At 40.0% G+C, this 13,068-nt stretch overlaps 1 protein-coding gene across 2 annotated transcripts in view; it reads right to left on the bottom strand.

Annotated features, from left to right (window-relative positions):
* The window catches only part of SNTG1 (syntrophin gamma 1), a 191,938-nt gene that overhangs the window by 41,708 nt on the left and 137,162 nt on the right, over positions 1 to 13,068 (bottom strand). For both annotated transcript variants that reach the window (XM_024127073.2, XM_024127072.2), the window contains exons 12-13: positions 3,442 to 3,558; positions 2,171 to 2,242 (exon numbers count right to left, since the gene is read on the bottom strand). In XM_024127073.2, coding sequence (XP_023982841.1) covers positions 2,171 to 2,242; positions 3,442 to 3,558 — 189 coding nt within the window. The remainder of the gene's footprint in view (positions 1 to 2,170; positions 2,243 to 3,441; positions 3,559 to 13,068) is intronic.

Consider the following 13,068-nt stretch of genomic DNA (forward strand, 5'->3'; position numbering starts at 1 on the left):
TAAAACAATCAATAAACCTTCTAAGAAAAACTGTTATTTAAAAAATAAAAAGGGCAACAAATATGTTCGGAAAATGCAGAGACACATCTTTTTTTTTTTTTTTTTTTTTTTGCGGTCCGCGGGCCTCTCACCGCCGTGGCCTCTCCCGTTGCGGAGCACAGGCTCCGGACGCGCAGGCTCAGCGGCCGTGGCTCACGGGCCCAGCCGCTCCGCGGCACGTGGGATCCTCCCGGACCGGGGCGCGAACCCGCGTCCCCTGCATCGGCAGGCGGACTCTCAACCACTGCGCCACCAGGGAAGCTCTGGGTTTTTTGTTTTTTGTTTTTTTGGCCTCTTTAACCAAACGTGTGTCACCCTAAGAAAAATGTAAGCTCAGTGAAAGCAGGGCTTTTTCTGCGTTTGTCTCCAGCTATTCAGTGCTTAGCCGATAACCTGATAAGTAGCAACACTCAACAATTATCTGTTAGATAAATCAAAGAATGACGGTTGTGATATGTGTGATAGAACAAATGCGGAGGTATCTAAATGGCAAAACTCAGGTACTGGCCAAAAAATATGGCCAAATGATCAGATAGATAAAATTAAACAATAAGTCATATTTTTTGAAGAATATTAACTGACATAAAAATCTCAAGCCATATTGTATTAAAAAGCAGATTCAAACCAAATTCTAACTTTGCACAAATAATTTTAAAAAAGAGAAATAAAATAATGAGTGTTTATATGGAGCCGGGCATAATTCTTATTCTCTCCTTTAAACTTGTCCTTATAGACTGCATTATTTTTGAAAGTTCAAAATAAAGACCAAGGTAGCTACTTGGAAATAATTTAAGACTAAACAACAATATAGAAATGCAGGGTGGATTACTATTATGAAAAATTTATATTAATGTATGGATAGGGTGTGGACAAATAAATTGTTAGGGTAGTTAATTTCTGGGTTTCTTTATCTTTTCTTTCTAACCCCCCCCCTTCTTTCCTTCCTTTTTTCCTTTATCTCTTTCATTCTTTCTTTTTAATTTCACTAGTTCTTTTTTTGGTAAAAAAATAAAATTCCATTAGAAAGCTATCTCATTAGCTATTTTGGTAGTCACTTCGGAGCTGGGTATGATCTCCTTTTCTTCAGATGCTGGCACATCTTTTAGGAGTTGCCAGAACTGCTTTGCTGACAATAAACTCAAGGGTATCAGAGTTTTTCTACCACCGTTAGCCCCACAAGAGAACCAAAACCATCCACGGCGGGGTGCAAGCAATGACCTCTGTTTTAATTTAGCTCTTGTGCTCTTGTGAATGTCAGCTTTAATCTAGGATTCCTCTGGACGGAAGAAAGAATTACGAACACTTTGGAGGTAATCATATTTTCTTTGTCTCTCTGCCTTCAGACACTTTTGATTCTATTCATTATGTTGTAAATGTTCCAGCATTTTCTACTCCACTGATTCTTTAACTGGAAGAGAAATAACTGACGTAAAACACAAGGAACTTAGTTCTCCTTGGTTACACAAACAAGGTCAACCTTAACTAGGATTTAATATCAATCTGTAGTACTTCCAACCCTACAGACCGCAGATTGGAAAGGAACGAGATTATTATTTAGGTTTTATAAATCATTCCCATTTTGATTCTTAAAAATGGCCACAAAAACTGTTTGGAATTTTACAGAATTCTCAATGACTTTCCATTGCAACAATCCTGTGTGCCGCACAGAAATTTAATTGATTTATGACAATTACATATTCGTTCCCACACCCAGAGACACAACCTAACCATGGGATTTAAACATACCTTTAAATTTTCTAATTCCAAGTCTTATCCAAATCTTTCTCTCCTGTATTTTACACAGCAAATAGGACTAGGGTAATAATTGAGGTTTAAACTCAGACTATTTCCAGTTGACCTTCTACTTCGTCCTCAAGGGACCCCTGACAAGCTTCCTCCTGTCTCCACTGCCCCCCCAGATGGAGGAACCTCGGAATGTGCTTCAGAATTATCGAAGCCGAGCATTTCTCTTCACTCTACCTTTCCTCATACGTGTTTTCCTTTTCTTTGTCTTTACCTTGCATTTTCCTTCATATCCATGCATCACTTGTTTTCATGAACTACCTATTAGCCCAGAACCCCTCCTGGCCGAGGAAAAGGCATTACGATCATCACTGCTTGCTGGTCCTACCTTGAGAACCTTGCACATAATCTCATAAACTGAAAACGTTTTCTCTGCTCGGGTCCAGTCCCACGTGGTCACCTTGAAAAGATGAGAAACTAATACATCATTTGTTTTAGAAAGATGGCCCCTGCTTTTCTCTTTATTATACGCTGTGGTGGACACATGAAGCTTCACACATGCACTAGGCTGTGTCTAAGTTGTGAGGTTCTCCTCCTAGACGTCCTTGACCTTCAACAATGTTTCTGTTTCCTTTCTCCTAAGTTTCACACCATTTCTCTGCCTCTTTCAGCAGATGTTTTATATTAGAAGCAACAATTTACCTTTGCTCAGTGTCTTGATGTGTTTTAAGTAGTGTGTGCATTCTCTTTACATAAATACTAAGTGTTGTTTTTTGGGGGTGGGATTAATGTTTTTATAGGGGGAATATAGCCAATATTTTGGGTAACTGTAAATGGAAAATACTAAGTGTTCATATTTCACACATGTAATAGTTTTTTCTCCATTTACCACCTGTTACACGCGCAGAATGCTAGACACCATATCAACGCTGGCTTTGATTTTTGAGAAAGATATAACTTACTTCAGGAAGTCAGTCCATGTTCCGAACATAGTGAAACACCAAACACCACAGTGAAGCTGTTTCACTTGTTTGTGTCTGAAACAAGTATTAGTCTGTCCAGTCATAAGAAATTATTCAGAGTAGGAATAATGTAAAAGGTATAAATATTTATGTTTTTTTCCCCTGTCTTCCGGGTGATTTGAACTTTGTGTAGACATAGATATTCGAAATTACAGCAAGTCTAACCTGATCATGCCAAGACCCTATGTAGTATTAGACCTGTAAGTGAGTGGTCTGGCATTAAATATTTATAGTCAATAAATATTCATTGAGAACCTACTGTTGTGTAAAGTGCATGTTTCCAAAAGCAAGACCTTAGGTGCAGTAGATCGCCATACATATTTAATACACGAGATATGGGATGTAACAGATTATCACAAACACCATTGATTTGACTTAGGCAGACCTGTGCCATGTAGATAAACACATTCAGCCTGTCATAAATGTCGAAACAGAAATGGCTTCTAGGTTTTTCAAGGATTATAAAGCCAATGTTTAATGCCAGAACATATATCTTTAGCAAGAAATTCTCAGAAGCATTTGGACTGTTTTCTATTTTCAAAATATATTGGTAATATATCAGTTGTTATTGTTAAGCCGATGTCACCCTGTTGTGACAATACGGGAAAAATAAGGAATGTTGAACAGAAACACTTACTGGAGGTGCCAGAAACTTATAAAGACACGAGCCCCTCAGGGCTAGGAACGTCGGCGAGTACATGCGGTCCTGAAGGGGGTCTTGTTCCCGTGTTTCACACCAGCCCATGTAGACAATCTGCAAGGAAACGGAACATGATTACCTGCCAAAAAAGCCTCATTTCAGGTGGCTTATGTGGTTTTTTTGTATCTTTTGTGGTATTTTAATTTTCTCATAAAAGTATCAGTTTAATTGATGCAAAAAGTATATTAACCAGATTGACCTTCAATAAATGCGTGTGAACCACTCATAAGATTTTATAATGTTTCCATCAATGTTTATCGAGAAACAAACATGTTACCTTCACGGAACCAACAATTAACGTTGATAGCTGATTTCTCAAGAGAAAGAATGAAAGCCAGAATATCATGGAACATAAACTTGAAGGTATAAAATGATAACAACAACCAGCCTATAATTATTAATTTTAAATTAATAATAATAATTTAAAATTATTATTTTTTTCATGATTTAATAGGGCTAACCCAAATTTAGGATAATGTTATGTATCTATATTTATATTGATGGATTAAGTCTGAAAGTCGCAGCAAGTGGGCACTGCTTTCTTTCAACTGACAAATATATTCAGAGAAGAGAAATATTTTGACTTACAGTATATCACTAGTCTAACTTCGTGTTTGCTTTCCATGGGGAAAAAAACCCCCAACAAAACATCTTCCTCTTTACACGTAAGTCGCCCTCAACCTGAGAAATATTACAGGGAGGTTAATGCGGTTAAATGTTGTGTTACCATTAGCTCAGAATCACATATAAAATTATTCGGAAGCAGATTGTACATGTGTATTGTGCTGTTTGTTGCCTCAGCAACAATTAGGTTGAGGTTCTTTTGCTTTGGAAAGTGTGAATGTCTTATTTTATGGTGACAATTAATATATTACATTCGGCCCTGAGTATCTAAGGTTTCCGCACTGACGGATTCAACCAGCTGCGGATTGTAAACACAGCACACACTCCGCGGTTGTTTGAATCTGCAAATTGGAACCCGCGGATATGGGAGAAGGCTTTGTGGCACTTGAGCATCTGCAGGTTTTGGTTTTGGAGACAGTCCTCTGCAGGTACCAAGGGACAGCTGTATAATCTGGATAATAAAAGTAGCAGTTAGACAGGAAGAAGCAAAAATGTTAAATAAACGTGTTGCACTGGCCCCTGTTTGCAACATAAAGGCAACTTTGTGGATATTAATGACTATTAACCCTAGACCCAGTAGACATGGTCTACTCTACCTTGCTATCATATTGTAGCGAAACAGTTGCTTTTTTTCTTTTTCCTTCAAAAGCAGATTTAATCCTCAAAGAAACACAATACTGAGCAGATTATTCAAAACATTTGCCAAGATCTTTTATGACAAATATATGGACCACACTAGGTAATGAAATGGAAAAAAACATAGAAATGCTATTTTTAAACTTTGGCAACATTTTACCTGCTTTAAGATGTGATTCAAAGTTTTTCCTTGCTTTCATTTCTTTTTAAATTTAGTTATTCCATTACTGTCTAGGTTTGCACATTGGTCCTTAATTTTCTTCCCTTTAGCTATTTTAAACTTTATTTGAAGGAGTTCATTCACAGGTCTTTGAATGAAATTAAGAAAACAATCTCATTCACAATAACAACAAGAGGATAAAACACTTAGGAATAAACTTAACCAAAGAGGTGAAAGACTTGTACACTGAAAATTATAAAGCATTAACGAAGGGAATTAAAGATACAGATAAATAGAAAGACATCTGTGTTCATGAACTGGAAGAATTAGTATTTTAAGATATCCATAATATCCAAAGTGACCTACCAATGCAATGCAATCCCTATCAAAATCCATACGGCTTTCTTTACAGAAGTAGGAAGATCGTCCTAAAATTCACAGGGTACCACAAAAGACCCTGAATAGCCACATCAATACTGAGGAAGAAGAACAACCTAGAGGCATTGCATGTGCTGATTTTAAAATGTATTACAAAATAGCAGTAATCAAAGGAGTAAGATACTGGCCTAAAAGCAGATGTAGACCAATGGAACAGAGTAGGAAATACAGAAATAAACCCATGCATACATATATGGTCCACAGATCTTTGACAAAGGTGCCAAGAACACACAATGGGGGATGGATAGTCTCTTCAGTAAATGGTGTTGGGAAAACTTAATATCCACCTGCAGAAGAATGAAACTGGACCTTTGTCTTACACAGTATAAAAAATCAGTTCAAAATGAATTAGATGCTTAAATGTAAGACCTGAAACCATCACAGTTTTAAACCATTATGCATTTCTGACAGCTGGTGAGGCTTTGATCCTTCACTTCTAATATAAACTCAACCCAGTGTGTATACCTGTGCCCCGAGGCACATGGCAAGGATGCTCCTTGTAACATTATTCTTAGTCCCAGCCACGTACAAATGGCTTAAGATAAACCATGTACCCTCCGATACATTCTGTAGATGAATATAGTAACAAATTGTGATATCACAAAGGAACAGTATACAGCAAGGAAAATGAGTACGTTATAGTGACATGGAACAACGGAAGTGAACCTCACAGAACACAGTGTTGAATAAAAGAAGGAGATATACAATCATATATATATATACACACACATATATATAAAACCTATATCAAATATATATATATATGATTTGATTAAGATAAACTATAGTTGTGTTTTGGAATGCATTCTTGGTTGTAATAAGAAGTACTTCAGTAAAGAAGACAAACGGTCAGGAGAGTAGTTACTCAAGAAGCCTGCAAGCCAGTTGTGCATAGGGAAGAATACAGAGGGGGAGACAGAATCTAAGCTGGAACAACCCACTTTTCTTGACCCAGATTGTGGTTACACAGGGGTTTGGCTTTTGAATCATCAAGCTGTACATCTATGTTTTATGAAATTTCTATACATGTATTATATTTTATAAAATCCCGTTTTTAAAATAGCATACACTGTGTATTATTAATAATGGTTTTATAACAAACTCATCTTAAAAATAATAGAGTTTTGTGAGTTTTATAGGAAGAAAGTCTTCCAACGAACGACAGGGTTAAATCGCCCTGTCATTCTGGGGCCATTGCAATGATATAAAATTTTAGTTATGAATTATATCCACTTAATCATTATATTATTTCTCAATTAAGTCAGTCTTTCATTTCAATTTAATCTGATAAAACTCACAGTTTCCCTGTGTTTATGACTCCTCTGCATTGGAAAGAGGAAAAAAGAGATTAAAGCGGTGCACATAATCACGAGAAGGAAATGGTTGAGCTTCCTAAGACTGTGAAATTTGAGTTTGCTGCCTCTTCCCACCTCTATAATTTGCTGGAAGCCGAAATATTAAGAATGATATACTGATATTTTTCAAGAATTATCTTTAAATACAATTTTATTAGTTTGAACTGAGTGTAGCTTGGAGAAATGAGCTGAGGATGTACCTAATAAAAATGGGATTATTGGATCTGTAAGGGCTATTTCTTCATGCTTGTTCTCCAGGCCAAAGATCGACCTGAGCACTTTCTATGCCAAGGAAAAGGGTTGTTCTCAGTTCTGCAGAAAGACCAAAAGGCACTTGCTGTTTCTCATCATTACCTTGACTCCTGTGAAATGCTTATATGGTTGAGGAGACATAATGCATTTTCAGAAAATTCATCCTACACTTGTCACAGCAAATAATAACTCTAAAGAAAAACTGTATCACTTAATCCTATTTTAAAACAAGAAACAAATGAGCAACATAGGCATAAGGATATCTCAAGTAGAATATTCTAGAAACAAGTAGAATTAAAAGAGAATCATATCCTGTACCTACGAGGTGACAAGCGAACTGCCAACCATGTATCGCACACTTTTCAGATAAATATTTCGAAGACTTGCCTATTTTTTCAACTTTATTGAGGTATAAATTGACAAATAAAAATGTAAAATAAGAACCAGGGCAAAAGGCAAACGAGGCACTCGATTTGAATGCACCAAAAACACTCAGTAACCAAGATAAGCAATATTTTAAAAATTCAAACTGCAAAGTGTCACCAGCAAAGCCCAATAACAATTCCCAGGAAATAAAAATAGAATCTGGGTAATAAAATAACGGTGTTATAATTTAGAGACCCATTGACGGGCCAGCTTTCTCCATCTCGCAGCCGGTATTGCGACCATCTTCCTACATAGGAAGATGAAATGTTTTCGGGTTGCGGATGATACCCAGAAAACTTCCAATTCTGCAGAATGCACCCTAATGGCTACCCCCAAACAAAAGGGGCACTGGAAGGGAGAATCCCTCACATCTCCTTTATCCATTCATCTATTCACAGTTTGTTTCAATATCTTGGCCATTGTAAACAACACCACAATGATATGGAGGGCAGATATCTCTTCAAGATCCTGTTTTGATTTCCTTTGAAAATATACCCAGATGTGGCATTGCTGGATCACATGGTAGCTCTATTTTGAGCTTTTCTGAGGAGCCTCCATACTGTCTACCACAGAGGCTGCACCCGTTCACATTCCCACCAACAAACAGTGCAGGAGGGTTCCCTGTTCTCCACACCCCCATCAATACTTACCTCTTATCTTTTGATTTTAGCCATTATAACAAGTGTGAGGTGATATCTCACTGCGGGTTTTGAGTTGCATAAACTTTTTTAAGCCACGTGTGAAAACACACCCAATACGTGAAGCCTGTGCTGCACGGCAACATTTTATTCTTTAAATTTTGAGCATTGTATTGTACGTTATTTTTTCTTGTTTTAAATAGACTTTATTTCTTAGAGCGGTTTTAGGTTCACGGCATCATTGAGTGGACAGGACACAGAGGCTTGCTGCCGACCTCCTGCCCGGATACCTACAGCCTGTGTGCCTCCGCCCGCTATTAGCGTCCCCCCACCGGGCGGCACATTTGTTACAACTGCTGATCCTACATAGACGCACATTATCGCCCAAAGTCCATGGTTTACATTAAGGTTTGCTCTGGGTGTTGTACATTCTCTAGGTTTTAACAAATGTGTAGGGACATGTATCTGCCACTATGGTATCATAATTTCACTGCCCTAAAACCCTTGTGTCCAGCCAATTCATCCCTCCCTACTCAGCCCCTAGAAACCAATCTTTTTACTCTCTCCATAATTTTGCTTTTTCCAGAATGGCATATAGTTAGAATCAAACGGTATGTAGCTTTTTCAGATTGACTTCCTTCACTTAGTGATACACATCTAAGTTTCATCCATGTCTTTCATGGCTGGATGGCTAATTTCATTTTATCACTGAATAGCATCCCACTGTCTGGATGTACCACAGGTTACTTCTCCTTTCACCCACAGAAGACCGACTCGGTTGCTTTCAAGTTTGGGCCATCATGATAACAGTGCTGTACACAGCAATGTACAGCTTTTTATGTGGACATAGGTTCTCAGCTAATTTAGGTAAATAGCAAGAAGCGTGATTGCTGAAATGTACGGTAAAAGTATACTTAGTTTTGTAAGACGCGACCAAACTGTCTTCCAAAGTGGCTGCACCATTTGCATTCCCACCAGCAGTGGATTAGAGTTCCTGTTGCTTCACATCCTCACCAGCATTCGGTGCTGTCAGTGCTCTGGATGTGGCCACTGTAATAGGTGCGTAGTGGTATCTCGTTGTTTTAGTTTGCATTTTCCTGATGACACCTGATGGGGGCCATATTTTCATATGTTTGCTTGCCATCTGTATATCTTCTTTGGTATCTATTAATGTCTTTGGCCCACTTTTAAGTTAAGTTGTTTGTTTTCTTATTGTTGAATTTCAAAAGTTCTTTGTATATTTTGGATAACAGTCCTGTATCAGATATGTGTTCTGCAAATATCTTCTCCCAAACTGTGGCTTGTCTTCTCATCCTATTGATAGTGTCTTTTGCAGAGCAAAGGTTTTTCTTTTAATGAAGTTCAGTTTAGCAATGATTTCTTTCACAGATCCTGCCTCTAAAATGTCATCACCACATCCAAGATCATCTTGATTTTCTCCTATGTTGTCTTCTAGAGATTTTATAGTTTTGCATTTTACATTTGGGGCTGTGATCCATTTTGAGTTAATTTTTGTGAAGGATGTAAGGTCTGTGTCTAGGTCCACTTTTTTTTTTTTTTTTTGCATGTGGATGTCCAGTTGTTCCAGCACCATTTGTTGAACAGACTACCTTTTCTCCACTGTATTGCCTTTGCTCCTTTGTCAAAGACCAGTTGACTATAAATGTGTGGTTCTATTTCTGGGCTCTCTACTCTGCTCCATTGATCTATTTGTTTATTCTTTCACCAGTACCACACTGCCTTGTTCACTGTAGCTTCAAAGTAAAAGTGGAAGTCAGTGAGTATTAGTCGTCTGAATGAGTTAATCTCCAGTATTATGTTGGCCATTCTGGGTCTTTTGCTTCTTCATAGAAACTTCAGAAGCAGTTTGTCAATATCCACACAATACCTTGCTGAGATTTTGATTGGAATTGACAACATTTAATAATCTTTTTTTTTTTTTTTTTCGGCCGCACCCGGCAGCATGAGGGGTCTTAGTTTCCCGACCAGGGATAGAACCCGTGCCCCCTGCAGAGGGAGTGCGAAGTCTTAACCCCTGGAGCGCCAGGGAAGTCCCTAACAATTCTTTTCATATATGTATCCAAAGTTTTTTTTGGGGGGGGGCAAAAGCGAGGGGGATGTACTTCAGAAGATACAATATACCATGTAACAACATATTCTAATAAAGAATAAAATGGAAGCAAATGGTAAATTCTTGAAGGAAAATTATCATAGCACACGAAGTCCTTCACATTTCTTAACATGGGTCCACTAATTTGTCTTTAACTTTTTCTCAGCTGAAGTGAAGACAGACAGACTTATCTGATCTCCCTGGGCTAGTGTGGCCCTCGGTCCCTCAGTATCAGTGTCGTCTGGGAACCTGTGAGAAATGCATCCTCTCATGCCCTATCCCGGACCTACTTAGTCAGAAACCACGGGGCTGGGGCCCAGCACTCTGTATCTTAGCAAACCCTCTGGCAGATGCTGACGCTGCCTCGATTTTTGACATACTTATCGCTAAGTCAGGGAGTAAACCATCCGATTATGTTATAATCCCAACAGCTGGTGAGGCTGTGTATTACTGAGAACGGTGTTTGTTACTTAGGACAGAAGAAGCCATAAGGACAGTATTCTAGTACTGCTGACCCTTGAACCACATGCATTGAACTGTGAAGGTCTTCTTACATGTGGAGTTTTTTCAACGGTAAATATTACAAGACTACATGATTCTGGTTGCTTGAATCCGCACTCGTGGAACCGCGTATGTGGAGGAAACTTGGCTACAGAGGGCCGACTGTAAAGCTATATGCAGATTTTCCACGGAGAGGGGCGTGGCACCCCGACCCCATGCTGTTCAAGGTCAACTGTACTTGAAAAAGAAATGCAGAGCTCTTGGTGAACAGGGCATTTCCAAACACAACAGGGGTGGACAAGCTTGTTGAAGACCCATCCCACTCCCAGGAACAGCTGGAATCAAAGATGCAAAAAACCGAAAATGAGGACAAAACCATTTTAGAAGATATTTCAGTGTTATCAAGGCACAAAGACGTAAGCAGCCCAGCTCCTAGTGGAAGGAAAGCTCAGATGGGTGAGGATCCTTTCGGGGTCACTTCCCGGCTTTAGGGTCTGTCCGTTGTGAGCTGGCTCCCAGGGGCTGAAATGGTGGGTCTCAGTAGATTCAAGGTTTAAGTCACACATGTTGGATTTCAGTTCCTTCCAAGAAAAAACTCAGCAGGATACAACATAAGAGTAAACATAAATGAGTAACAGGCCAGGCCTCATAAGGATGGGAGCCTAGTTCACAAGCACTCAATCCTGATTGGGGTTAAATTGTACTTCTGATTTTATTTTGCCAGAAATAAAAGTAACACCCTCTGAAGGAAGAGAACATCCTCTGGAGCCTCAAGTCACATATATGATTTTTACACGCAACGTCTACTCTTGACGCAATACTGAGAAACCATACAAGGAGGCAAAATTAAATAGAATCCAGAAAATCAGGAGAGAAAAGACAATAGGGGAAGCACACATGCATAGAAGATTCAGATTTTGGATGTACCAGATTCAGAGTTAAAAACTTCTATACTCAGTATCCTCAAAATTTAGATGGCTAGTTCAAAAATTGTATCAGATAACTGGAAATTACAAAATAATAAGACACATACCTAGAAATAAAAATAGAATAGCTGACACTTCAGCTCAGTATCAAGACGTGTAGAAATTTACATAGAGCTGAAGAGAGGAACACAGAATTAAGCGAATTTAACACTGCATACGAATCAGCATAACAGTTGCATTTCTATGCTCAAAATGGTAGACCATTTTTCGACCCCTTGAGTGTGTGTATACACAGCTGATTAGCAGAAGTTTAAATGTTACAACTAAAAGCAGGTGGAGTAACAGATGTTTCCCGAGGTCACAGTGATCGAAGATGCATACAGAGGCCAGAGAATAAGAATCCGTTCGGTACTCCTCCCCCTGCAGACCTTCAGAATTCATCTCAAATCCCTGAATCTGGGCTTCCCTGGTGGCGCAGTGGTTAAGAATCCATCTGCCGATGCAGGGGACATGGGTTCGAGCCCCGGTCCGGGAAGATCCCACATGCCGCGGAGCAACTGAGCTCGTGAGCCACAACTACTGAGCCTGCGTGCCTGGAGCCCGTGAGTCACAACAAGAGAAGCCACCGCAATGAGAAGCCCACGCACCGTAACAAGGAGTAGCCCCCGCTTGCCGCAACTAGAGAAAGCCCGCGCGCAGCAACGAAGACCCAACGCAGCCAAATATAAATAAATAAAATAAATAAATTTATTTAAAAAAATCCCTGAATCAAAGGAGCAGAGATGCGTGTCTCCCAAATCACAACCACCTCTACGATCCACCGGCCTTTATTTCAGACTGCAGCATCCAGGGCACCTAAGAACCACATCTGCTTCCGATCTTGTTTCCAAGAGACTGTGACACAAGCGTGTCTGCACTGATGATGCTATGTGGCCGTGGCAACCACGGCGCACCTCACCGGAGTTTTCCCTCAGCATCTTCTGGGGTGGAGCCTGGACCGGGCCCCCCGCCTTCTACTACGGGTGCCTCCTGTCTCCTCCGCCCCTTGTTCACCTGGTCAGCGCCACCCTCCCAGCACCTGAGGCCTTTTTGCTTAAGAAACGGGCCAGACTATGTCCCTTCACAGCCTTGAGGTTATGTGGCCTCAAGGCCACCCTCCCCCTGGGAGCGAGGCCGGCCCGCCCTCCCGCAGGGCAACAGCCAGGCCCTCGGGCACTTCTCCCCGGGAAGAGCCCTCTCCCTGGCCGCGCCGTCTGAGGAACGTCCCAGCAGGTGATCTGATGTTTGCTGAGGCTCTTACAAAACGTTTGCCGTGTTTATGTTCCTTTAGGAGAAATTTACAAAAATGAATTTCAAGGAGAGCTTTAAATGGAAAAAAGAAAAAGCTGCAAAACGAGCTAAATGTCCCCTGAGTGGTCAGGCAAAAGCGGAAAGAAGTGCTGCTCACCATGGGGAAGGGCACCGGCTTGATCGCGAGTTTGCAGGTGAACTTCGGTCA

Source organism: Physeter macrocephalus, chromosome 15, assembly GCF_002837175.3.
Source record: "Physeter macrocephalus isolate SW-GA chromosome 15, ASM283717v5, whole genome shotgun sequence".
NCBI classification, from domain to species: domain Eukaryota; kingdom Metazoa; phylum Chordata; class Mammalia; order Artiodactyla; family Physeteridae; genus Physeter; species Physeter macrocephalus.